At 39.0% G+C, this 26,326-nt stretch overlaps 8 protein-coding genes and 2 pseudogenes across 10 annotated transcripts; 3 read left to right on the top strand and 7 right to left on the bottom strand.

Moving 5' to 3' along the window:
- The window catches only part of LOC128369428 (histone H2AX-like), a 32,682-nt pseudogene extending 26,117 nt beyond the window's left edge, over positions 1–6,565 (top strand).
- Positions 371–5,817, bottom strand: LOC128369434 (histone H4). 2 transcript variants are annotated; one of them, XM_053330471.1, is made up of 3 exons: positions 5,485–5,817; positions 3,533–3,534; positions 371–692 (listed from the first exon to the last, which is right to left on the bottom strand). In XM_053330471.1, exons 1-3 carry the CDS (start codon positions 5,815–5,817, stop codon positions 371–373), a joined length of 657 nt encoding a protein of 218 aa, XP_053186446.1. The 2 variants fall into 2 exon arrangements, with proteins under 2 accessions (XP_053186446.1, XP_053186447.1); XM_053330472.1 differs by lacking the exons at positions 3,533–3,534; positions 5,485–5,817 and adding an exon at positions 2,460–2,469 and having other exon boundaries at positions 371–687.
- On the bottom strand, positions 2,341–4,029 carry LOC128369415 (tripartite motif-containing protein 16-like). The gene has a single exon (XM_053330452.1). The coding sequence runs from the start codon at positions 4,027–4,029 to the stop codon at positions 2,341–2,343; it is 1,689 nt and encodes a 562-aa protein (XP_053186427.1).
- Positions 6,566–7,466: 901 nt separating the features above from the next.
- Positions 7,467–8,077, bottom strand: LOC128369436 (histone H1-like). 2 transcript variants are annotated; one of them, XM_053330476.1, is made up of 2 exons: positions 7,559–8,077; positions 7,469–7,516 (listed from the first exon to the last, which is right to left on the bottom strand). In XM_053330476.1, exons 1-2 carry the CDS (start codon positions 8,075–8,077, stop codon positions 7,469–7,471), a joined length of 567 nt encoding a protein of 188 aa, XP_053186451.1. The 2 variants fall into 2 exon arrangements, with proteins under 2 accessions (XP_053186450.1, XP_053186451.1); XM_053330475.1 differs by having other exon boundaries at positions 7,467–8,077.
- A 4,503-nt stretch (positions 8,078–12,580) lies between these two features.
- On the top strand, positions 12,581–12,954 carry LOC128369455 (histone H2B 3-like). Its single transcript, XM_053330505.1, has one exon. It carries the CDS (start codon positions 12,586–12,588, stop codon positions 12,952–12,954), a length of 369 nt encoding a protein of 122 aa, XP_053186480.1. The 5' UTR covers positions 12,581–12,585.
- Positions 12,955–13,944: 990 nt separating this feature from the next.
- Positions 13,945–17,142, bottom strand: LOC128369435 (histone H3-like). The gene is made up of 3 exons (XM_053330473.1): positions 16,713–17,142; positions 14,803–14,808; positions 13,945–14,286 (listed from the first exon to the last, which is right to left on the bottom strand). The coding sequence occupies exons 1-3, from the start codon at positions 17,039–17,041 to the stop codon at positions 13,965–13,967; spliced, it is 657 nt and encodes a 218-aa protein (XP_053186448.1). The 5' UTR covers positions 17,042–17,142; the 3' UTR covers positions 13,945–13,964.
- A 237-nt stretch (positions 17,143–17,379) lies between these two features.
- The window catches only part of LOC128369469 (histone H2AX-like), a 46,938-nt pseudogene continuing 37,991 nt past the window's right edge, over positions 17,380–26,326 (top strand).
- LOC128369463 (histone H2B 3-like) lies at positions 21,188–21,580 on the bottom strand. Its single transcript, XM_053330513.1, has one exon. The coding sequence runs from the start codon at positions 21,578–21,580 to the stop codon at positions 21,212–21,214; it is 369 nt and encodes a 122-aa protein (XP_053186488.1). The 3' UTR covers positions 21,188–21,211.
- Positions 22,596–22,964, bottom strand: LOC128369465 (histone H2B 3-like). The gene has a single exon (XM_053330515.1). The coding sequence runs from the start codon at positions 22,962–22,964 to the stop codon at positions 22,596–22,598; it is 369 nt and encodes a 122-aa protein (XP_053186490.1).
- LOC128369476 (histone H4) lies at positions 24,879–25,196 on the bottom strand. Its single transcript, XM_053330525.1, has one exon. It carries the CDS (start codon positions 25,188–25,190, stop codon positions 24,879–24,881), a length of 312 nt encoding a protein of 103 aa, XP_053186500.1. The 5' UTR covers positions 25,191–25,196.

The following is a 26,326-nucleotide window of genomic DNA, read 5'->3' as shown; positions in this document are numbered from 1 at the left end:
GAGTCCATCACCATGGTAACTGACTCTGAACATAACCTGCTCAGACTGTTTCAATGTGTCTAACCATGTGGGAACCAGTGTGTAAATACAAGGGGGAAAACAGAGGGAAAGAAAATTTACTGTCGAGATAAAGCAACGGCATCACTAAATGCAAATACAGTTCGAGACAGTGTTTATATTCATATACTATATAATTGGTGTCAATTTAGATTATGTGATTTATTCACATAAATCAGTTTACATATATCTTGAGTTAGTCGTAGTTCATGATGCAACTTCTACAAAGTGTAGTAACAGGACAACTCTTAGAGAAGGTGGGTGGCTCTTAAAAGAGCCTTTGTGTTTGACCATCAGCAGGTCAGGATCAGATTTAACCTCCGAAACCGTACAGGGTACGTCCTTGCCTCTTGAGAGCATAAACCACATCCATGGCGGTCACAGTCTTTCTCTTGGCGTGCTCGGTGTAGGTGACGGCATCACGGATGACATTCTCCAGGAAGACCTTCAACACACCGCGGGTCTCCTCGTAGATCAGACCGGAGATACGCTTAACACCACCGCGGCGAGCCAGACGGCGGATGGCGGGTTTGGTGATTCCCTGGATGTTATCACGGAGAACTTTACGGTGACGCTTGGCGCCTCCTTTTCCGAGTCCCTTTCCTCCCTTGCCTCTTCCACTCATGTTTACTAGTCTTCTTTTAACAAGTTAAAAGACGAATGTGTGGTATGGTGTGCAGCTTCTCTATTTAGAGCTTGTCTGCGGACCTAAAAGAGGACAGGTGGCGCGGACTTTGCTGGGTGGGATCAGATTCAGCAGATCCGCCCACAGAGTTTTCCAAAGCAGAGTGATTTCTTCCTTTTTCTGTTTTTCTGTGACATTTGGGTGACCCTGACAGCTAACATTGTGCTATTGTGTGGAAACAGACTTGCTGCTGTTTGTGTTGTTCTGGACATGAAAACATTAAGAATGAGACCCTGCTCTCATATCGCATCACAATACAAATGACTGAAGACAACCACATATCTGTGTTCACATGTTACAATTTATTAAGTATAATGTAGGTATACAGTCAGCTTTTGTTTTAATAAAATATTTATATTTATAAAAAAATAATTCAGCAAATAATTAAAATCAGGAAATGTGTTATGAGTTTTTAATGTTAAGACAGTTTAAACATTAGGAATAATGGTGAAGTCGGTCAGATGGGTCACCAGAGCCATATCGTTTGTGTCATATTGTCCTAGTTGCAGGTGATGTTATTTGTATAGATGGTAAATAAGATGGGAGGTAAAATACATCTCCCCTTTATTTAGTATAATGCTGGTGGATCTTTTGCCGTTGACTATTACATGTTGAGGTCTGTCTTGTAAAAAGTCTCTGATCCACTATGACTGAGATGCAGTCAGTCTGTAATATAAAAAATATTTTGGAATGGCATAGCAAAATATTTGAATGCTTTTGTAAATGAGAGATTTCAGGTTTTTTTTATTAATACATTTTCAAAAGCACTTTTTTATGTTGGCAAATGACCATTGTGACGGTGTACTGGAGGAGAGTGGAAGAGTGTGGGGGCAGAGGCTTTAAGCATGATTTTATATATTATGTATATATTTTTAAGTAGGCCTTTTTTAAGTAATTATTTCAGCAGATGATTTAATCATTAGAGGGCCCTGACCTGAAATTTAGTAACAAAACCTCTAAATTGACTGAATGTATAAATAAAATATATGCGTGATGGAAAACTTGCACATTTTCTCAGAAGCTGTAAATAAAATCCAGAAATGAAGACAGAAGAAAATAATTTATTGTTGATATAAACGGTTTTGTAAACCTTCAGTTTGTTGACAGATCCAATCAGTAAAGTTGGTTTAATGACCCTTCAATGACTTCATGTTCAGATTCAATTCATCCACACAATAATAGTAAATAATAGGAAATTATTTCCTTATAGATTGTTATCATGATAGTTACATTTGTATACCACATAATATTTACACATTTACAGAGTGGTGAGAATAAAATGTCTATGATGAAGGAAGTTGTGCTGTTTTCTCAGTTTAAGATGCTGAAGAGAAAAACGAGAACTATATCAATAAAGACATGAAACTGACATTTACAAGTAAAGGTTAAAATAGCCTTCATTGATACAAACAAACAGGAAACACTGACATTTAAAGAAACTCAAACATCAACCCAACAACAACTGAAAGTAAAAACAAAATCTTGGATGATCTCAGTTTGAATGACAGCTGATCTCTTTGCAATTCAGAAACATAGAGACAGAAACAACAAGAATTACAGCACAGAATCTAACACATGAAGTTTGAAATTACTTCTGTCTATTTGAGTTTACACAACTCAGCTGTGTCTCCAATATATTTAAACCAGAGTCCAGCATAGAGAGGCTGAGTGAATGTGGTCTGGACTCTGTGGAGGAGAGTCATGGTTTCAGAGACGCTGTAGAAGGACAGAATACCTGCTCTGTGATCCAGGTACACTCCGACTCTGGAGGAACAAGGTCCTGAGACTGGAGTTGAGATATTGTTGAACAAACATTTATAACTGTCAGTGTCGCAATCTAAAGCCCAAGACTTGTCATTGTGCCCAAATTTACATTCATTCGAACGTCCTGCTCTGCTGATATTCTTGTATGCAATTGCTACATAACCTCCTCTCCCAGTCCACTTCACCTCCCAATAACAACGTCTAGTGAGACTCTCTCTACTCAGGACCTGACACCAATCAATGAATTTGTCTGGATGACTAGAATTAGACTGTGTGCAATTTGCTACAGTTGCTTTTCTGTTCCCCTCAAATAATAGCAGATTTTTTTTTGCTGTGTTTGGATCCAGTGTGATTTCACATGAATATTTTAAGAAATCCGCTCTGATCTTGGGCTCTGGATGTATATCTGACAGTAAAACATCCACTTCAGTCACTGTCAGTGAGATGTTTGCCCATTCCTCCTTCAGGATGTCCTGTAGTTTATCTCTGAGCTCTGACACAGCTGCTGTCACATCCTCAAAGTATCTCAGAGGACGGATATTGATGCTGGATGAGTCTGTAGCTTCACTGAGTTGTGACACTGAGGGGTAGTTGCGTAGAAACTGGTTGTGATCCTCTGTGTGTGAGAACTGCTTCAGTTCAGCGTCTTTCCTCTTCAGCTCAGTGATCTCCTGCTGCAGCTTCTCCTGAAGCTCTTTGACTCGACTCACTTCAGTTTCCTGCTGGGATCTGATCTGCTGCTTCACATCAGAGCTTCTTTTCTCGATGAGACGGATCAGCTCAGTGAAGATCTTCTCACTGTCCTCCACTGCTTTATCAGCAGAACGACTGATGGCCTTCACCTCCTGTTGAAGCAGCTTCACATCTTTCTCTCTGTCCTGGATTCTCTGCTGGATGTTTAGTCGACTCACCTCGAGTTCTCTCTGCCTCTCAGTCCTTTCTGCTGCAGCTGAGACTGTGTCATGGCCTTCATGTTCATCCACGGGGCAGAGATAACAGATAATATGCTGATCAGTACGACAGAACATCTTCATCACCTCATCATGATGAGAGCAGATGTTCTCCTGGAGTTTCTCCGAGGGATTGACCAACTTGTGTTTTTCAAATGCAGCAGATTCATAATGAGGCTGGAGGTGTGTCTCACAATATGAGATGAGACACACCAGACAGGACTTGAGGGCCTTCAGCTTCCTTTCAGTACAGACATCACAGGCCACATCCTCAGGTCCAGCATAGCAGTGATCAGTAGCAGCAGCAGGAGCAGCTTGGAGACCCGTCTTCTTCAGCTCCTCCATTATATCTGCTAACATGGTGTTTTTCATGAGGACAGGCCTCGGTGTGAAGGTCTGTCTGCACTGAGGGCAGCCGTAGATTTTCTTCTCATCCTCTCCATCCCAGACGTTGTTAATACAGCTCATACAGTAGCTGTGTCCACAGGGAATAGTCACTGGATGCTTCAGTAGATCCAAACAGATGGAACAGCAGAATTTAGCTCCGTCCAGCTGAGCTCCTTGCTGCGCCATTTCACCTCTCAGTGACAATGACTGTCTGAGTTTCACTTTCTGAGAAGTGAAACTAGTTTGAGCTCTGATCTAAACAGCATGTGTTGCTTCATTAAATGTCAGCTGACAGCTCACCACATGTTGGTTACACCTATCTTCAAACTGTAGATCTAAAGGGGAGGTAACAAGGAAATAAGTTGACAGAGTGGAGCTTGGTGTGTGTGTGTGTGTGTGTGTGTGTGTGTGGGAGCAGGAAGAAGAGGGAGGAGTTATCAAACTACAATATACTCCAAGAAGAGGAGCAGTTTGTGAGAGACATTGAAGTTTATCACGCTCATGTGTAATTTGAAAACACTGGTCACCTAATTTTTGGTGGAAAAGTAATCTTGGGAATTTGGCTACAATCTAAATATGGCCCCCCATTTCTCTTTATTTGGTATATTCTTCTAAAATTCAGCTCAGTAATTACTACTATACTAATACTAACATTATTATTGATACTTTTGCAAGAACCGTGTTTCAGATTCAGTCCAGGGGCAGATACCCTCTCTGTATTCAAGAGTAGGCTTAAAACCTTACGTTTAACAAAGCTTGTAGTTAGGGCTGGCCATGGTAATACTTTTCACAATAACTTCAAATCAGATGCATCATATCTACATGTCTTAGGACACAATAACTACACACTTCTTAGATGATCAGTAACCAAACTATACATGAACTCTATCACACAGCAAGGACAAAGTGCAGACATCAGTTAAGAGGGGGAGCTGCACTGATTTAATTAATTAACCAATTAACCAGAATAATATAAATGCCTTCATTGTGTAAATTAAGTGGTCAATATATTTTTAATTTAGATGCACAAAAGATAAGAAAACTGCAGCCTTGTCACTTCTTATGAGCAGCCATGGTCTTCACTCTTCTTCTGATTTTCACATAATAGAATTTGTCCTTTCCAGGATAACTATTTTCACATTGTGTAGAGCCACGGAAATTACACAAACTACTTCACAGGTTACAAGGACCATGCAATACCAGAGAAAGACGTATACCTGCCACCATACACATATCCATCCCTCACAGTTATAATAACAAGCAATGTTCTCTTTCCTGACACAAAGTTGTTTGTGATGCGTCTATAATTTAAAATAAATAATTTGATCTTCAGGCCTTTTAACCAAAATTTAAATCTAACTTAAGATATCCATGAGGTCAAAATACAGTGGGAAATGATGATATTTTCAACAATTTTGTAGTATCAATGTTTTGTATTGTGGGCTGATAACATCAAAATTAACAAAAAATATTGATTGTGCAAAAACCACGGAGGAAGCAGCTCTTTAGGGAGACTTGTGTGGCTCTGAAAAGAGCCGTTGTGGTTTATAAAGGAGAAGACATTTAAGCTCTCTCTCCACGGATGCGGCGAGCCAGCTGGATGTCTTTGGGCATGATGGTGACCCTCTTGGCGTGGATGGCGCAGAGGTTGGTGTCCTCGAACAGACCGACCAGGTAAGCCTCGCTGGCCTCCTGCAGAGCCATGACAGCGGAGCTCTGGAAGCGCAGATCGGTCTTGAAATCCTGAGCGATTTCTCTGACCAGACGCTGGAAGGGCAGCTTGCGGATCAGCAGCTCGGTGGATTTCTGGTAACGACGGATCTCTCTGAGAGCCACGGTACCGGGCCTGTAACGATGGGGCTTCTTCACTCCACCGGTGGCCGGGGCGCTCTTACGGGCAGCCTTGGTGGCCAGCTGCTTCCTGGGGGCTTTGCCTCCGGTAGATTTACGGGCGGTCTGCTTGGTTCTTGCCATTGCTTCTCGTTTCTCTGAGCAGGAGAAAATAGTGTTGAGAAGAGGAGACACGCTGCTCTTAAAGTGTCGGAGCGGCTGCGGAGCTGTGACGCCGCTTCAGACCTCGGGGTCCTGATTGGTGAGCGGCTCTTCCTGGAGCTCAGCACCGCCTGCAGAAGCCTGAAGCTCCGCTGCTTATTGGACAAAAGTCGTTTGAAAAAGTCCGCCAAAATGAGAGCGGGCTCCCCCTCCACAGCGCTGCTGAAAGCCTCTTTTCTGGTTGGTGGGGCATCCGTCTTTCCCCTCCTCCGTGTACATATAAAGGAGGGTTTGCGATATTTACTCCACATTTTCTAAATTGAGACTTTAGAAACCGACTGAAATCATGAGTGGACGAGGCAAAACTGGAGGCAAGGCCCGCGCTAAGGCAAAGACCCGATCATCCCGTGCTGGGCTTCAGTTCCCAGTCGGTCGTGTCCACAGGCATCTGAGAAAGGGCAACTATGCCCAGCGTGTTGGTGCCGGTGCCCCCGTCTACCTGGCGGCTGTGCTGGAGTACCTGACCGCTGAGATCCTGGAGCTGGCTGGAAACGCTGCCCGCGACAACAAGAAGACCAGGATCATCCCCCGTCACCTGCAGCTGGCTGTCCGCAACGACGAGGAGCTCAACAAGCTGCTGGGCGGAGTGACCATTGCTCAGGGTGGTGTGCTGCCCAACATCCAGGCTGTGCTGCTGCCCAAGAAGACCGAGAAACCCGCCAAGAAGTAAATTTAAGGCCCGGTTCCTCAACAACACAAAGGCTCTTTTAAGAGCCACACACTCCTCATAAAAAGCTCATATCCTCACAATTATGCATCCAATGTTCAGTTTTATATGTACAACTTGGTTACAGAACAGTGTCCAGCATTGTAATAATAAATCATGCTTTTGATACATTGAGAATTATATTATAGGCAAGTTTTTAAAGGATTTCTGAAAGGAAATGGTTAACTAAAAGCTGCATTTCAACTGGGGCTACATAACCATCATTAGTAAGACTCACTGTCTCAAAACTGAAACTGGCTACAAAACGGGTCTCCTTTCTACTCTCATTCCAACTGCATATCTTCTACCAATCATGCTAAACAAACACATGAAGAGGGAATCTGTTTGATTCATCTCTTTTCCAGTATAGGTTTTTAACTCACTATCTTGGATGTACTGTAAAGCATTAATTTACTACATAATGGTATCATTAATACATTGTTTTGTTTTTCTGTATTATGTGCAGACCATGCTGTCTGTAAATCAGGTTTCCCTTAGCAACTGAACTTAAATTTGAATAACTAACATTTAGTGAGAAACTTTGTGTAAACCGTTTTGTCACTAAATAGGGAGTGTACGATTTAGTTAAAATAATGACTGAGTTGATACCATACTAATAACTTATTTCGCCATTTTTTACTTACTCAGATAACGGATTAGAGAGGAACAAAGGAGCTTTCTCTCATGTCAGTAAATATGTATATTGTGTCTACAACATAAATTGACTGGATAATAGAAGTCAGTTCATGCAGCTAATGGGAGAACATTGTATTATTAAAACACGTTGTAAGGATCATGCACTTTAGATAAGATGTGTGTGGCTCTTAAAAGAGCCTTTAAGGTTGAGGGCTTCAGAGTGATGAGAGTTTACTTCTTCTTGGGTGCTGCCTTCTTTGCCTTGGGCTTGGCCACCTTCTTTGCGGGGGCTTTCTTGGCTGCGGGAGCCTTCTTCACCACTTTCTTGGGGCTCTTTGCGGCCTTTTTGGGGCTCTTGGCGGGCTTCTTAGCGGCCTTCTTGGGGCTCTTGGCTGCCTTCTTGGCCGCTGCGGGCTTCTTGACCTTCTTGGGGGATTTCTTAGCGGCTGCTGTCTTGGCCTTCTTCGCTGCTGCGGGTTTCTTGGCGGCGGGCTTCTTGGCTTTAGGAGCGGCTTTCTTTGCGGGCTTGGCCTCAGCCTTCTTGCTCATCTTGAAGGAGCCGGAGGCCCCGGTCCCTTTGGTCTGGACCAGAGTCCCCTTGGTCACCAGACTCTTGACGGCGGTCTTAACGCGGGCCTTGTTCTTGTCCACATCGTAACCTCCGGCAGCCAGAGCCTTCTTGAGGGCGGCCAGAGACACTCCGCTGCGCTCCTTGGAGGCGGACACAGCTTTAACGATGAGCTCGCTGACGCTGGGGCCAGTCTTCTTGGGCTTTGCTGCTGCCTTCTTCTTGGGGGCCTTAGCCGGGGCGGCTGCGGGAGCTGGAGCTACTTCTGCCATAGTTTGGTCGAGGATTACTTCTACGTGAATCTCAGAGTCTGAGTAGACTGATGCAGAGTACGAGGCAGGAGGCGGCTCTTAAACACACCATGAGAACCGTGTAGACTCAGTCCCGCTGCTGGCTCCTGTGAGCAGTGTGAATGTCTGACACTTGTGTTTTCTGCTAGTGAGAAAACAGTAAAAAATAAGTGTGAGAGAAGTGTTGAAGGCTGACAGTGAAGACAGCAGATAGTGGACATGTTTGTCTTCATATAGAAGTCATTTAGAGCTCTGATGCTCTCTGCATTTAGTTTGTGGAGCAAACAAACCTCACCTGTTCACCGCCGCGGACAGCACTGCTCAGCGGCTTTTCTCTCTCATTTCTCTCCTAAAATACTGTAAAATACATCCAAACTCCTCCAAAAGCAGTTTTCCAGCTGGCTCACATGTTTGTTCACAGACTGAAAGTAAAAACTTTAATCTGTTGGTGATCAGTTTGTTATAATATGAAGCTTTTGTGGTAGCAGCAAACACACTGATCAGGCTGATGAAGCAGTTCAGTGAGACTTCCTGTCAGAGCTGCTCATATATATGTTCTGATATTCGGAGAATTATTTTTAATAAAAAATAATCCGCAATATTGTCCTCTGCAGTAGGTGTAACATGTCTGTGTTACATTTATCATGTATTCACCTACTATTAAAGAACAAACAGTATACAAATGGCAGTGTGGTAATGTGGAATAGTGGATCCTTTACATTGTAAAAAATAAAGTTACATTTTTGCACAATGAACGCATCATTGATCTATTGTAACACATTTCATGATTGTTTTACTGCATTTCAGTTGTAGTTTTTCTTTTTTCTGTGTATTCTGCTCTTGTTGACCTTCAATAATAATATAATATAATATAAAATAATATTAAAATCCTTCAAAACTCTCATTACAAGAGTGTTTTACAGAGACTCTGCTGAAGTGAGTTAACTGTCCATTATATTTAATAAATATCTGCACATAATATGTATTTCCATATTTATGAAAGTTAAATAGGGCACACATGTTTATTTTAAGGGGAAATGATGAAATAAAACATTTGAAAGTCTTTCATGAAACACATTTTCCTTTTGTTCTATGTTCACTATATGAAAACAAAATATAAGTTTTTTTTTCTTTCCCCCATATATGTGTTATTTTATTTCATATTGTGTTATTTCGTTTACAACAACAAAACTAGATGGAGAAATAGATTTACCAATTTATTTTTAATGTATTTTATTTTACAGCCAATTTAAGGCCTTTTAAGCTTCTGTGATGTATACAGTATGTGAGAATATATGTCATGCCATGTAAAGTTTTTACCAGTATTGCAGAGGGAGTTCGTGTCAGTGTTTTCAGCATTCTTTTATGTGATGCAATTTTGTCTGTTAATTCATTAATTCATTATCAAAAATGTCAGATTGTATTTTTATTTATTTATTTATTTATTTATGTTTTTACATTATCTTCCCAGAGCTCAATTTGATGCTGGCAAATGTCTTGGTTTGATTCACCCTAAAAAGTCTAAAACTCTGACAGTCATAAAGGTGTGTTTTTTTCTTCTTTCTTTCTCTTTTCGTATATTCAGCTCTTGTTGACTTCATGTAAAACTTAGATTTATGTCTCTCAAAACTCTGAGTACTATAGTGTGTTACAGAGGCTCTGCTGAGCTGCTCTGATCTGTGGTGATGACCCTCTGGAGCGCTATCCTGTCACATGCAGTAGGTCAAAATGATCACAAACATACCTTCCCTCTTGAGAACAGGTCTATCCACATTTGAATGAGGATTAGCACATATATAAATTATATTTGTTTCAATACTTTCTTATTCCCTGGAAAACTACATACTGATAACTTTCACGGCACATTTGGTGCCAACATCAGGACAAGAATTTACAGCTTTATTCTCATAAGAGTACTTTTCCATTTTCTTGAAGGCAGTAATAATTAACACTTAAATTGTTTATTTGGAGTAAGAAATGGAAATGATTGTAATACTGTATATTATTGATATTTTTATATACTTTTAAAACACATTCAATATGTGCCTCACAAATTAGAGATTTCACATACAATGAATTGCTTTTGAATATTAAGTTCTGTCTGTTCTGCTTTTGTTTTGTTTTTTTTTAATTTGGGTGAAATGACCCTTTAAACAAACAGAAGCTTTAACAAATATGATTGATTTTTTTTAAAGGGTTCAGGCTTTCTGATGTTCTCTGTCTGACATCTAGACTGACAAGACTAAATAAAGCAGTAATGCAGAGGTTTCTCTGAGGGTGTGTATACTGATGTGAACACATTGCAGAATAATTATCACATGAAAATGTCCTAATGGTTTCATTTCTTCATTCTGATTTTCTGACTGTGGTATCAGATCTTGCTTAACATCAACATATAAAAATCATTTGAACTAAAGACATGTTTCAGAAGTCCCATGCAGAAAATGATGCATTACTTCTGCTCTAAATATAAATTACAACATAAATACATATCTTATTAATTATTGGTATAGATGGAGGTTTTTATACAACATTATTATATAGCCTGATAACTTGAATCATAAGTGTAGCTGGTATGTGACGACTGCAGCACATCAGTAAGAATGCAAGGATGTTATCTTCAGTAGTGTTTATTTCTAACAGGTACAAGTGTTCAAAAAAGAAGAATAAACCAATAATAAAAGTACTAGTATTACAAGGCCACGTACATTTTATTTCATTGCAATTTATTTTTCAGTCAGCCATGAAAGCTCAGACTTTCCTCAGAAACATGACTCATGACTCAATCATCGGTATCAGGTTAAGGGCGAGGCTGATGTGGTCAATGCTCCACTGCCAACACAGTCCATCATCACTTCAACACACACCAGTCCTCCCCGCCCCCCTTTGTGAAGGAAACAAGATAACAAGGATAATAAGTTAAAGCGAACATCCCCTTTCATTCTAAGCCTTTCAGTCAACATTCATGATTACACTCATTCACCTGGCACTCCTCATGTCATGGAGGGTGGGGATGATAATTGCGCACTTTAAAAAGTCATAAACATGAACATAACAAAGGATGAGAATACGAAGAACAGCTCATTATGTCACGGTGGAGAATCCGTGTATCATTCATTCTTTCCATGTTTCATTGGCAATGGTCCTTATCGATCGTAGCGGCTAGCAAGCTAACGTTTGTTGTTTGAACTTCCGGGTCACGTAAACTCGACCAATTAAATATTAAAATCAAACTAATCTAACCCTAACCCTGTTGCCCGTTTTTCCATTTCGTATTTTTGATCTGAGCCTAAAATTGAAATATGAAAAACAAGGCATTTTTTCGTTTTTGGTTTTATAATAAAAAACAAAATAACAAGTCAATTTTTCATTATTAGATTTTTGATTGCCAATTAAAAACGGAAAGAACGAATGACACACGGATTATGGAGCAATAAATTGAGCATGCTGTGCCTTTCATGTACATGTGAATTTTACACATGGTGAGCATGTAAAAAATGTCAATAATGTACAAGAACTGTTTTCCTTTTTGATTATCATCAGGATAATTACTTTTAAGTTCTGTAGTTTTTTTTGTTTAAAAAGCTAAAGTGGAAGATAAAAACAACTTACAAATAGTACATCAATACAAACATATAAAAAAATACATTTATGTGTATTGAATCTGGGCATAATTATAATAAAGTTCATCAGAGGAAAATTGTCATCGTTGTTCATGCTGTGGTCATTCAAATCAAATATCTCCCGATCGAGAGAGAAAGCATGATAAAGTCTTGACTTCACAAATACATAGAGATCCTTCCAATAAACTTACATAATGGCATTTCTAAAATAATCACATCACAGAAAACACAAGAAGTGTCAAAAGAGTTGATCATTTGAAGGTAATAACTGAAAGGGTAAAATCGGTGAACTTGAAGCAAACATCTTTTACTTGAATATGTCAATTCGGGAAAATATTATAAATATTATAAATCAATAGTTCCAATAAAAGGTGACATGACATCATGTTAAAAGAGTGCAGGAATCACCGTTATTGTTTTTGTGGAGCTCAGAGAAACATGATCTTCATGTGTCAGCTGAGTCCAGCATGAGAGAGTAGTGTTGTTATTTATGTGGTTTAAAGATTGATGAAATTATATATGAATATTTGTATGTTTTATCATAGATCAGTAAAACATATCAGGTTGTGGAATATTCATTCTAAATACAATATGTTTATCTCTCTATAGTTATGGATTTTTGTAAAGCATATTACATTATAAAAAGTGGATACTCTTCAAATGAGGTTGGCGCTCTTTCAGTAAAAAGGCGCTCAGATGGTCCCTAAAAGGTGTGGGCGGTGTCTTGTGCTGCGCATGCTCAGTCTCACTAACAAGAAAGCCAATCCTATTCGAGCAACAGCGCAGTGAAATTTGCATCAGATGAACATTTAGAGGCTGGTTGAAGCTGTTTGAGTTATTCGTTTGTGGAAATCTGCGAAGATAACCATGCCCGATCCAGTCAAAGCACCCAAGAAAGGCTCCAAGAAGGCCGTGTCTAAGGCCACCAAGACCGGCAAGAAGAAGAGAAAGACAAGGAAGGAGAGCTATGCCATCTACGTGTACAAGGTACTGAAGCAGGTTCACCCTGATACCGGTATCTCCTCCAAGGCCATGGGCATCATGAACTCCTTTGTTGGAGACATCTTTGAGCGTATTGCTGGTGAGGCTTCCCGCCTTGCTCACTACAACAAGCGCTCCACCATCACCTCCAGGGAGATCCAGACCGCTGTCCGCCTGCTGCTGCCCGGTGAGCTGGCCAAACACGCCGTGTCTGAGGGCACCAAGGCTGTCACCAAGTACACCAGCTCCAAGTAAACAAGTGCTGTTTGTATTAACAACCCAAAGGTCCTTTTCAGGACCACCCACTCCTTCAACTAAGAGCTTTATTCCTTTGTTAATTGTTACACATTTGTGTCCATGCTTGATACATTGTCTGTTATAAAGACTAATGGTATTCTCGACCTTAACTATATAGTTTACTATAGTGTAAAGGCGTTATACTATACTAATAAAAGTAACTAACTGCCAGGAATTCAACGAAAAATGTATAAATTTACACTTATGTTCACTTGTCATAAATGATTATTAGTCCCATAGTGTGGTAATATGCATTATTGTAGCAAGTGAAATATATTTTGATTGTACTAATGTGAAGTTAGTTGTATGAAATACCAACATTGGACACTTAAATGTAAAGTGTACCATTTTCCCAGGTTGGGGGGGGGGGGGGGGGGGGGGGGGGGGTCGAGGGTTACAAGGAGCAATGCTGGTTGTACGGTCTGTCAAATCTCCCACTGATCACAGCAACGGGGATCAGACACTACAAAAAAAAAAAAAATGAAGCAGCAAGGAGTGTTGTCTAGAACTCAGAAAATGTTTTGACAAATTGGGTCTGTTTGTGTATACAAGTCAAAGTGTTTGTGAAACAGGCAAAGGAAGAATTTGTGCACAGAAAAAAATTACAAGAGTAACTGGGTCAGTGTTTGTCTATACAAGTGTAGTTTATAAAACATGCAAAACCTTTATATGCACTGAACTGTAAAGTATGTACAGAGTTGTCTGTTTATGGCAAAATAAATCAAAAGCAACCAGATTTGTATCTATTCCCCAGGAAATAACTAAATATGTAGGTTAAATTGGGAATACATTCATGTATATTGTTTTAGTAGTGACATAGCTTTTTTTTCATAAAGATAAAACGAAAAGAGTAGCTAGAAAACAGTAAATAGCTACATCTATCTATGAGCATAAGGACAACTCTTAGAGAAGGTGGGTGGCTCTTAAAAGAGCCTTTGTGTTTGACTATCAGAGGGTCAGGATCAGATTTAACCTCCGAAACCGTACAGGGTGCGTCCCTGCCTCTTGAGAGCATAAACCACATCCATGGCGGTCACGGTCTTTCTCTTGGCGTGCTCGGTGTAGGTGACGGCATCACGGATGACATTCTCCAGGAAGACCTTCAACACACCGCGGGTCTCCTCGTAGATCAGACCGGAGATACGCTTGACACCACCGCGGCGAGCCAGACGGCGGATGGCGGGTTTGGTGATTCCCTGGATGTTATCACGGAGAACTTTACGGTGACGCTTGGCGCCTCCTTTACCGAGTCCCTTTCCTCCCTTGCCTCTTCCACTCATATTTACTAGTCTTCTTTTAACAAGTTAAAAGACGAATGTGAGGTCTAGAGTGCAACTTCTCTATTTAGAGCTTGTCTGCGGACCTAAAAGAAGACAGTTGGCGCGGACTTTGGTGGGCGGGATCAGATTTAACAGATCCTCCCACGAAGTTTTTCTAAGGCAGGGTGATCTCTTCCTTTTTGACCCGTTTTTTAATCCTCCATTTTGTATATTTTTCCATAGTGAAGTTTTTAGGCAGCAATATTTACATTTATACAATACAATGATCTAACCCTACATAAAGATACCTTACCTTAATGAATGATATTAAATGTGAATAAACACTATTTTTATATCTTTGTCAGCTGCACAAAAACATGTTGTTTTTTTTTAAATTATATTAAATGTAAAAGTGAGTAAAATTAGACGTTGAACATTATATAAGTGTCAAACATATGTCATGCCTGGACCTGATAGAGTTTGGACCTTTCATTTGTTGTTTTTTTTATTTGAAACTGAGTTTGACTGACTGAGGAAACTTAACAACATTGATCTTCACTAAACATATTTCATGAACTTTTAATGAATGAACATGTTTAGTTCTGATGTTTATTCGTATTAAACTGAATGCAACTTTTTATGTGTGTATTTGTATTATGATTTTAAGAAATGGTCATGAATCAATTCTCTACTATAAATTGTGTAGTAACTTTACATGTGATGGTGCAATCAATCACAGCTCCCAGGAACACTAATCATGACAGTTTTAGATACTTTTCTCTTTTGAAAATTAAGCATAAATAAGAAAATAAATGATCAAAAAAAATTCTCGGAATTATTGTATTTTCAATTGTATTTTTTCATATTAAAATTAAATAAAAATTGTATTTTCTCAAAATGTTAATAAATTCATGTTTGGTCGTAGTCATTTCAACATTTTAAAGTCAGAGCTGTTTTAAGATAATTTAATAGAAGCTATAATCTCATGTTAGATCTAATAAATACAAAAGTAAGTGTTGTTGCAGCTCTGAACCCTGAAGGACATTAATTCCTTCCTGTTTATAAGATTGATTTCAGTTTGGACATTTTATTGCTTAACACACAAAAGATAGACATAGACAAAAAGTTATTGTGCCAAGCTCTTAACACCTTAGAAACACATTATCTAATGATATAACTACTCTGGATGACTTTACTCTGACCTCCAGCACCACAGTAAATCATCTAGGAGTTATCTTTGATTATATCCTTTAACTCCCATATAAAACACATTTCAAGGACTGCCTCTTTGTCATCTCGAAATATTGCAATAATCAGGTACATCTCATCTCAAAATGATCCAAGCAGTTCTTACTTATTATTGGAATTCATTATTATCAGGCTGCCCTATAGTAAGTCTCTAAATACCCTCCACTTGGTCCAGAATGCTGCTATACTGTATGTGTACTAACAAAAACTAGAAAGAGAGATTATATTACTCTTTCAGGATTGCTGCATTGACTTCCTCTAAAACCCAGAGTACAATTTAACATCCTCACCTTCAAAGCTCTTGGGCTCCATTATATATCTTAAAGAGCTCATATTACCCTGTCATCTCACTGGAACTCAGTCTTAGGACACAATTACTACACTACCACACTTCTTACATGGTCAATAACCAAACTGTACATGAAGAGACTATCACACAGCAAGGACTAAGTGTAGACATTATCAATCAGTTAAGGAGGGAGCTGCACTGATGACACCAATTAACCAGATCAGTACAAACACCTTCATTATGTAAATTAAGTGGTCAATATCTTATTTAATATAGATGCACAAACATAAAAAGTGCAGCCTCATCACTTCTGTGAGCTTCTGATGTGCAAGTTAATAAGAAACTCAGACCACCAAATGGCAATCTTTCAACACTTTCTCACAAAATTGTAGTATTACAGAAGCACACAAGATGTGTGCTCTATCCTGACTCACTCACAGAAAGCTGTATGTGATGTGGCTATAATGTATCCTATCTTTGATATTACACAACTAACAGTGAACATGGGACATATTTATGAGATTAAAGTGGCCAAAACACAGTGAGAGATCATGTTCTCTCAGTTTAGACAAACATGAACATATAGAGGCTCTCCTCAGTTAACTAAATGCCTGATTTCCAAAACGTGGCTGTTATACAGTATATATGATGGATGTCATAATATTGTGTTTTGCACTTTCAGGAGCTGATAGCAAACAAAACATTATAAAGAGTTAGAATCGATGTGTCAAAATGACAGAAAATATTGATTGTGTACAGGCAGCACAGGAAGCAGCTTTTTAGGGAGAGTGAGGTGGCTCTGAAAAGAGCCGTTGTGGTTTATGAAGGAGAAGACAATTTAAGCTCTCTCTCCACGGATGCGGCGAGCCAGCTGGATGTCTTTGGGCATGATGGTGACCCTCTTGGCGTGGATGGCGCACAGGTTGGTGTCCTCGAACAGACCGACCAGGTAAGCCTCGCTGGCCTCCTGCAGAGCCATGACAGCGGAGCTCTGGAAGCGCAGATCGGTCTTGAAATCCTGAGCAATTTCTCTGACCAGACGCTGGAAGGGCAGCTTGCGGATGAGCAGCTCGGTGGATTTCTGGTAACGACGGATCTCTCTGAGAGCCACGGTACCGGGCCTGTAACGATGAGGTTTCTTCACTCCACCGGTGGCCGGGGCGCTCTTACGGGCAGCCTTGGTGGCCAGCTGCTTCCTGGGGGCTTTGCCTCCGGTGGACTTACGGGCGGTCTGCTTGGTTCTTGCCATGGCTTCTCGTTTCTCTGATCAGGAGAAAATAGTGTTGAAAAGCGGGAAAACACTGCTCTTATATAGTCAGAGCGGCTGCGGAGCTGTGACGCTGTTTCAGACCTCCGGGTCCTGATTGGTGAGCGGCTCTTCCTGGAGCTTAGCACCGCCTGCAAGAGCCTGAAGCTCCGCTGCTTATTGGGCAGAACTCGTTTGAAAAAGTCCGCCAAAATGAGAGCGGCTCCCCCTCCACAGCGCTGCTGAAAGCCTCTTTTCTGGTGGGTGGGGCATCAGTCCTTCCCCTCCTCCGTATACATATAAAGGAGGTTTCCGCAGTCTGCACCACATTTTCTGAGTTGAGACTCTCGAAATTAACTGAAATCATGAGTGGACGAGGCAAAACCGGAGGTAAGGCCCGCGCCAAGGCAAAGTCCCGCTCCTCCCGTGCTGGGCTCCAGTTCCCAGTCGGTCGTGTCCACAGACTGTTGAGGAAGGGTAACTATGCCCAGCGTGTTGGTGCCGGTGCCCCCGTCTACCTGGCGGCTGTGCTGGAGTACCTGACCGCTGAGATCCTGGAGCTGGCTGGAAACGCTGCCCGCGACAACAAGAAGACCAGGATCATCCCCCGTCACCTGCAGTTGGCTGTCCGCAACGACGAGGAGCTCAACAAGCTGCTGGGCGGAGTGACCATCGCTCAGGGTGGTGTGCTGCCCAACATCCAGGCTGTGCTGCTGCCCAAGAAGACCGAGAAACCCGCCAAGAAGTAAATCGAAGCCCCGGTTCCTCAACAACACAAAGGCTCTTTTAAGAGCCACACACTCCTCATAAAAAGCTCATATCCTGAAGTTTATCATAAACGTAATTTATAATGTAAATTACGGCCATGATCATGAAGCATCGCTACATTTTACGATTTTTGGCAACCTGTAAAATATATTAATGCAATTTACAATGATATAAACTACATATTACTTCTGCAGAATAGACATAAAGATTCACAATTGTATGTTGGTCTTCATGGACTAAAATCTGAAAGCAACAGATTAATTGCACTAATGAATGCATCTGCAGAAGGCAAAATAAGAATGGCAATCATTATTATTCCCAATAATATTTAAATGTAAACACAATACTAAATCTAAGTGTAGCATTGACACTATATTATAGTGTTATTTATATATATTATATATAATAATCATTGTACTAGTAATTATGATAAATTAATTATAATTACTAATTAACAACCACCTGTAGAAATGTTGACGAGCCCAAAAACAAGTGATTCTAATCTTTGTCTTTTACCATACATAACAAAACAAACAATAAGATTTAATGTTTTGATGTTCAGTTATTTTTTCAGGATACCTGATACAACATAATGTTCAATTTCACAGTTAAAATTAATAGATTCTCTGTATTTGGTTCTTCTCAGATCATGTTCACACTTGTTTAAGAGGGTAAAGGTAGATTAAACTGGTTTGTCATGTTATTGAAAGTATAAGATTAAGTTATCATGTAACTCCTGAAGTTAAGTCCATTAACAGTTGATAAAGATTTAATTAGTTAATAAATCAATTAATGCTTACACTTGTAATTAAATAATAAACAACAAATAAACAAATAATATGACTCATTTTCAAATAACCAGGTTGTGAAAATAGCCTTCATCCTAACCCAACAGTGACTGATAAGGCAGTTCTGCTGCATATGTAACAGTGTTCGTCAACGTTTATTTTTATATTCCTTCAATATTTATTTTATTTTGCAAACAAGTTATTTTGTTGCTTTCCGTTCTCGATATCTTCTCGTGAAATAGGTTCATATGTTGTGTTTATCATTGCAAGGCTCCTTTTTATTTGTTGTAATTGTGTCGTTATATTTACAGTAAATATAATATTTATATCTTCATATATTTACCGTAAAAACGACGTTTCCGTGGTGAAGGGCAACAGCGTCAGTTTGTCCCTGTTGCCCTTGACGACCGCAGATGTGGTATGTACTGAAATAGCTCCGTGATTTAATCAGATATTAATCTATGAAACTGCCTTTATAGAAATGTAAGTACATGTTATCTTATTTGAGTTGTCCTGTCACTTAAAAAAATACTATTATATATTATATATCATACTGTCGCCATTTTATCGTTTGTTTATTATTTTAGTCGTTTCTTTGAGTGAAGCTGCAGGTGTAAAATCTAACTCACGTAATATGGCGACTGCTTCAGTGTGTTTATTATTTATTTTTATTTATTATTATTATTGAAAAAGTATTTTGTTTTACTGTAATTATTTTAAAGAAAACAACGATCACATTGTGAAGTATTTACGGCATCAGCGTCAAGTTTTGTCCCTGTTGCCGTTGACAACCGCAGATGTGGGCAAGGAGATGTACAGCAGACTGTCACGAGGTTAATTATTTTATTTTATTTTAATTTTTTTAAAGTGTGCTTTAGTAATTTAACTACTGGTTGTATATGTATGAATGATGATGACACACCCACAAAGCAAAGATAATATATTGTATCAGTTAATAAATGTTCCAAACAAACCATTAAACAAAAACTAATGTCCATATTTTAGCTCTGAAACAAATAAAGTAGAAGTGATTGTCTAAGTTGAGCTAGTTGATTACTGATGGACATATAAAATACTGTTAGATTTTGAAATTTTTTCAGTAAATACCTTTTTCTATTGTGTTTCTTCAAATAACTAAAGTAACTGTCTGCTAATAAATAAAAGACTTCCAGATGTCTTAGAGGTGGATCAGGATCAGAGTTGATTTATTGTACAGATGGAAATAAAGAAGATCTCTCATTAAGACGTTTTTAAACTGAAGCAACTAAAGCTGCATGAAGCTGCTGCTGTGTTTTAAACAGCAGCAGGTGTTTCACATTCAGAGGTTTGAGGCTGAGCTGCAGGGTTGAGTGGAGGTGTGTGCGGAAGTTTATTAATGCTGTTGAACAATCAGAAAATAACGTTTAATCGATCTGATTCACCGGCTTTCTTACTGTCAGCGCTCTCTCTCTTCATTCATTCTCCAGCTCGCTCGACCACAGCGTCAGTCGATCCGACTCTGTAGCCTGTATTTACACGAATCTCGTAAATGACCCATTTTCAAAATCAAAACGGCGAATTTCGCCGAAAGGTGAGTTGTTGTCATCCCTGGTTATAGTATGCGATATGTTCTATTGATTGAAATCCATTTCAAAGTTAAATAAAAAAAGTCATATCTTGTTTAGTCCCTTAGATATATGCATTTATTATACTTTATGATGACATTCCTCCTTTTTATGTCTACTGTATGTTCGTGCATTTTTGTTTTCTGGTTTCTTATCCTCCTTTTTCCAGTTGCATAAGTTACTGTTTGAACTTTATTTTTGCTTAAGACATTATCTAATCATTAACATGGACAAACACATTAATGCTGACACTGTTTATTGGACGTTTTTGATTTTGTAGATTACTCATCTTGTTTTGTCCTTATTTTGAATAAGAATTATTCTTAAAAATATAATACCTTCTATTAAACATGCCAGCAAACACTTGCTTGAAATGAAAACATCTCCACAGTAAGTTAAATTCATTGAGTCACTTAGTCAATGTTACAGATTTACTGCGTTGTACAAAAAAAAAAAAGCCGGTTGTTTTGAGGACACGACAAGAGCAGCTCTGAAGTTACCATGTAAACGTGTATGTTGTATGTTCTAAACTGTATTAAACATGTGAACTGATTAATTTACTGCATTATAAAAATCAAAGCAAGGCATTTTATGTATTCGACAGGAGCAGCTCTGAACATGTAAACTTCAGTATAACAGCAGCGACACCTTGTGGTGAAATTATACAGTATAGCAATATTTGTTAGTTAAATTGACACTGGGAGAGAATGTGTCTTATATAAATGTATTATATTTTCATCACAGAGACTGGTCCCCGTTACTGTGGTCAATGGTAGGACAGAGACGATACGTTATACTTTTAATAAACACCTGGTATGTTTACGTCTTGCATAGACCAGCTGTGGATATACTTTATGAAACACACACACACACACACACACACACACACACACGTTAATTCTTGCATTAGAAATACTACAACCATATAATTGAAATAAGGAATAAAGCTCTTAGTTGAAGGAGTGGATGGTCCTGAAAAGGACCTTTGAGTTGTTGGTACAAACAGCACTTGTTTACTTGGAGCTGGTGTACTTGGTGACGGCCTTGGTGCCCTCAGACACGGCGTGTTTAGCCAGCTCACCGGGCAGCAGCAGACGGACGGCGGTCTGGATCTCCCTGGAGGTGATGGTGGAGCGCTTGTTGTAGTGAGCAAGGCGGGAAGCCTCACCAGCAATACGCTCAAAGATATCTCCAACAAAGGAGTTCATGATGCCCATGGCCTTGGAGGAGATACCGGTATCAGGGTGGACCTGCTTCAGCACCTTGTACACGTAGATGGCATAGCTCTCCTTCCTTGTCTTTCTCTTCTTCTTGCCGGTCTTGGTGGCCTTAGACACGGCCTTCTTGGAGCCTTTCTTGGGTGCTTTGACTGGATCGGGCATGGTTATCTTCGCAGATTTCCACAGACGAATGTCTTCATCAGCTTCAACCAGCCTCTAAATGTTCATCTGATGCAAATTTCACTGCGCTGTTGCTCGAACAGGATTGGCTTTCGTGTTAGTGAGACTGAGCATGCGCAGCACAAGACACCGCCCCAACCTTTGAGAAACAATCTGAGCGCCTTTTTACTCAAAGAGCGCCAACCTCATTTTAAGACTATTCATTGTTCATAATATAATATGCAGTACAACAATCCATAACTATAGAGAAATAAATATATTGCATTTAGATATAACATTCAACAAACTGACATGTTTAATCAAAAATAAATCGTTCTCGTTTTCATTATTGTTACTATACCAAATTATATGACTATATCAAATTTAGGCCATACACGCTGCCATCAGCCATCCCCCACCCGGTTAACATAGCCCCCCACATGATTATAGTATAATATATTCTACAAAAATACACAACTATAGCGTAATAAACATTGTATTTAGATTGAACATTCCACAAGCTGACATGTTTTACTGATACAATTAAAACACAAAAGATTCATGGATAGATTTCATTTAAGCAATATTTAACAGATTTGAGTGCTTTTCTCTCTTTTTATAAAAAGTTATGTTGATATGGATTTTACTGACTTGTACGTGATCATGTTTCTCTGAACTCCACAAAAACAGTTAATCCTGCTCTTATAACAGGGTGTTCCCCTTACCTTTATATATTTATTATAATTTAATATCCAATATTTGCTGGAAATATGTTTAGCTTTAAACACAGATGTATGTTTATGAGATGTTTTGTACGAATGCAATTGCAGGGTTTCTTCCAGTTAAACTTTTAATACTTCATGTATTTTCTGAGTTGTATGATTATAATTACTGCTCAAGTAGTTGGTTCATGTTTTTATGAAATATAGAGGATCATACTTAAGGAATAAAGCTCTTAGTTGAAGGAGTGGGTGGTCCTGAAAAGGACCTTTGAGTTGTTAGTACAAACAGCACTTGTTTACTTGGAGCTGGTGTACTTGGTGACGGCCTTGGTGCCCTCAGACACGGCGTGTTTGGCCAGCTCACCGGGCAGCAGCAGACGGACGGCGGTCTGGATCTCCCTGGAGGTGATGGTGGAGCGCTTGTTGTAGTGAGCAAGGCGGGAAGCCTCACCAGCAATACGCTCAAAGATGTCACCAACAAAGGAGTTCATGATGCCCATGGCCTTGGAGGAGATACCGGTATCAGGGTGAACCTGCTTCAGCACCTTGTACACGTAGATGGCATAGCTCTCCTTCCTTGTCTTTCTCTTCTTCTTGCCGGTCTTGGTGGCCTTAGACACGGCCTTCTTGGAGCCTTTCTTGGGTGCTTTGACTGGATCGGGCATGGTTATCTTCGCAGATTTCCACAAACGAATAACTGCAACAGCTTCAACCAGCCTCTAAATGTTCATCTGATGCAAATTTTACTGCGCTGTTGCTCGAACAGGATTGGTTTTCATGTTAGTGAGACTGAGCATGCGCACCAAGTGAGCGCCTTTTTACCTAAAGAGTGCCAACCTCATCTGAAGAGTATATACTTTTTATAATATAATATGCAGTTCAACAATCCATAACTATAACTATAGAGAAATAAACGAATTGTATTTAGATTGAACATTCTGCAAGTTGAAATGTTTTACTGTTCTATGATAAAACATTAAAATATTTATGGATAGATTTTATTTCATCAATCTTTAATGGTGGTGCTTTTGTCTCTGAGATACTTTTTGTTAATATGAATTTTACAGACTTTCTCATGCTGGACTCAGTTCAGCTGACACATGAAGATCATGTTTATCTGAGTTCCACAAAAACAATAACGGTGATTCCTGCACTCTTGGGAACCGTAACCCTAACAGGATGTCATGTCTCCTTTTATCTGAAGAATTTAATTTCTAATATTTCCTGGAAATATGTTTGGACTTTAACACACAAACACATGTGTCTTTGTGAAATCCAGATATGTTGTTTCTCAATTGTGAACATCTAATACTCGTTAATATGTTTTGTGTAGTTTATACCTATAAAGTTTATTAGGCATTAAACTATTGGCACTATAACCCATGTCTGCAATTCCTGACGAGCTAATGCTTGCACATAAATTGCAAGAAATGTTCAAATCAATTCTTATTAAAAACTAATAATAATAATTAACATTTATGATCTACATAATCAGATATACTACAATATACAACAGTTAATGTACATAAGGACAGCTCTCAGAGGAGGTGGAGGCTCTTTATTACAAATAAGCTACAACAACAATAATTATTAAAACAAGGGGGAAACAGTACTTAACTATAAATACAAAAATGTAACAATAAAGTACAGCGTGTCAAAAAAAGGAATTTAAAGAGAGAGGATATTTGTCAGAATTATAATTAACAAAGTCAGTATCAAAAGTATCACTCTTAATCACTGTCTGTTGTATCACCATTGCACATCTTTCCCATAATTTAGACTATAGAGCATACAACACTGGTAACGAGTTGGATCCATTATTTGTGTTTCAATGGCAGTTTGTCATTTATAATACCATATATAACAGTTAGAGTTATAACTAAAATCAAAGTGCACACCAATATCTTTCAATTTAGACTTCCTGTGCTCTTTAACAGTCCATTAAAAGATGCTGCTGTGTCTCATCATCAAGTAAATCATGGGAATAGCGAGTCCAATACACAGAAGAACAGCTCTCACAGGAATTCTTCCCAATGATACCAGCCACCGTTCATCCCCAATGCTCTGACAGGTTTTTATTCTAACCTTTAGTTTTTAATTACTTCTGTGCTTTTCTTAGAAGTAAAAAAGTTCTGTTCTTATAGTAAATCAGACTGTTTAAAATCATTTTTTTATAGTTTTCTCCTAGTCTATTTGTAGGTGTTGGTTTTCCACTGATACAGTATGAAGGATTTAGATAGTTGTCCTCTAGATTGATCAATTAAAACAGATAACCTATAAATATAAAACCATAAATTGATAGGATTTATTTTGCTGGTTGGAGGAAAAGTATTTGCTTAAAATAAGTCCTGCTTTATATCTACCAGCATCTAATTGTGTCAAAACTCCATTCAAGCTTGAATTATATTAAAGGCATTTTATTATGTGTATAATTGTGTTCAGAATATTTCAAATCTACAAAACTATAAAAATGTAGTTCATGATAGTGTCTACAAAGTACAAACAGGACAACTCTTAGAGGAGGTGGGCGGCTCTTAAAAGAGCCTTTGTGTTTGACTATCAGCAGGTCAGGATCAGATTTAACCTCCGAAACCGTACAGGGTGCGTCCCTGCCTCTTGAGAGCATAAACCACATCCATGGCGGTCACGGTCTTTCTCTTGGCGTGCTCGGTGTAGGTGACGGCATCACGGATGACATTCTCCAGGAAGACCTTCAACACACCGCGGGTCTCCTCGTAGATCAGACCGGAGATACGCTTGACACCACCGCGGCGAGCCAGACGGCGGATGGCAGGTTTGGTGATTCCCTGGATGTTATCACGGAGAACTTTACGGTGACGCTTGGCGCCTCCTTTACCGAGTCCCTTTCCTCCCTTGCCTCTTCCACTCATTTTCACTAGTCTTCTTTGAACAAGTCAAAAGACGAATGTGAAACATACAGTGCAGCTTCTGTATTTAGAGCTTGTCTGCGGACCTAAAAGAAGACAGTTGGCGCGGACTTTGCTGGGCGGGATCAGATTTAACAGATCCGCCCACAAAGTATTTCCAAAGTAATATTGGAATAATTATATAAGCGATTAGTAATTCACAGAGTACAGCAATACGTTCAGCCGTACAATATACTACTGGACTTATTACCTGTAAGACGATAGGCACAAATACTATCAACTGCTTTCATCTGTTGTCACTGTCCACCAGTAGTTCATGACATTTATGGTGGTTGATCATCTAATAGATAGATAGATAGATAGATAGATAGATAGATAGATAGATAGATAGATAGATAGATAGATAGATAGATAGATAGATTATTAATCCCATTGGTGAAATTCAGGTATCCGGCAGATCAAAGCCCATACACACATTCATAAATACACATAGATACACACACAGTAATACACAACAAAAGACAAACAGATAATAACTAACCACTGAGTTAAAATATTAAAATGGTTAAAAAAACACAAAAACCCAGATAAAATATGAGCATTTATTATACAAAAGTGTTTGTAGTGCAGTAGAATAAATAATAAAAGTCCATTTTAAAGTGCCCAGTACCTTAATGGGATTTTTTTTATTAAACAGTTTCTTATGACACTTATAGACTCATTACTTACCAGACTACTTGCTCAAATACTATTTTATACATTGAAGCCAATATTCGTTTGGTCAGTTGTCAAAACTTTGTGATGTATGGTGTTTTAAAAGAACACTTTCCGTCAAAGCACAAAGAAATGATGCAGCTCATCATTAGCATTGTTATCGATAGGGATAAATATTTTCCATGGGATGTTCTGCAACTGTGAATAATTGAGAGTTAGATTTGTTGGGTTTGGGATGAGGTGTTTTTGTGTGCAATGAGCAGTACATTTGTGATTCAGATGGTCATTTTATTTTTCTTTATTTTCGTGGTTATTATACCGTATTTTGGGACTGAATGTATTCTGTAGTTGAACATGTTGTATCTTCGGGGTTTTAATGTACTTTGGGATCAAACACATTGTATTTTCATGTGATATATTTGTAA

Source organism: Scomber japonicus, chromosome 12 (assembly GCF_027409825.1).
Source record: "Scomber japonicus isolate fScoJap1 chromosome 12, fScoJap1.pri, whole genome shotgun sequence".
In the NCBI taxonomy this organism is placed as follows: domain Eukaryota; kingdom Metazoa; phylum Chordata; class Actinopteri; order Scombriformes; family Scombridae; genus Scomber; species Scomber japonicus.
Note: the sequence above shows the minus strand (reverse complement) of the source record. Positions and strands in the feature narration are given on the sequence as shown.

Coding starts and splice junctions, on each gene's coding strand:
- LOC128369415 (XM_053330452.1), bottom strand. CDS start 4,029: ATGGCGCAGCAAGGAGCTCAGCTGGACGGAGCTAAATTCTGCTGTTCC.
- LOC128369434 (XM_053330471.1), bottom strand. CDS start 5,817: ATGGCAAGAACCAAGCAGACCGCCCGTAAATCTACCGGAGGCAAAGCC.
- LOC128369436 (XM_053330475.1), bottom strand. CDS start 8,077: ATGGCAGAAGTAGCTCCAGCTCCCGCAGCCGCCCCGGCTAAGGCCCCC.
- LOC128369455 (XM_053330505.1), top strand. CDS start 12,586: ATGCCCGATCCAGTCAAAGCACCCAAGAAAGGCTCCAAGAAGGCCGTG.
- LOC128369435 (XM_053330473.1), bottom strand. CDS start 17,041: ATGGCAAGAACCAAGCAGACCGCCCGTAAGTCCACCGGAGGCAAAGCC.
- LOC128369463 (XM_053330513.1), bottom strand. CDS start 21,580: ATGCCCGATCCAGTCAAAGCACCCAAGAAAGGCTCCAAGAAGGCCGTG.
- LOC128369465 (XM_053330515.1), bottom strand. CDS start 22,964: ATGCCCGATCCAGTCAAAGCACCCAAGAAAGGCTCCAAGAAGGCCGTG.
- LOC128369476 (XM_053330525.1), bottom strand. CDS start 25,190: ATGAGTGGAAGAGGCAAGGGAGGAAAGGGACTCGGTAAAGGAGGCGCC.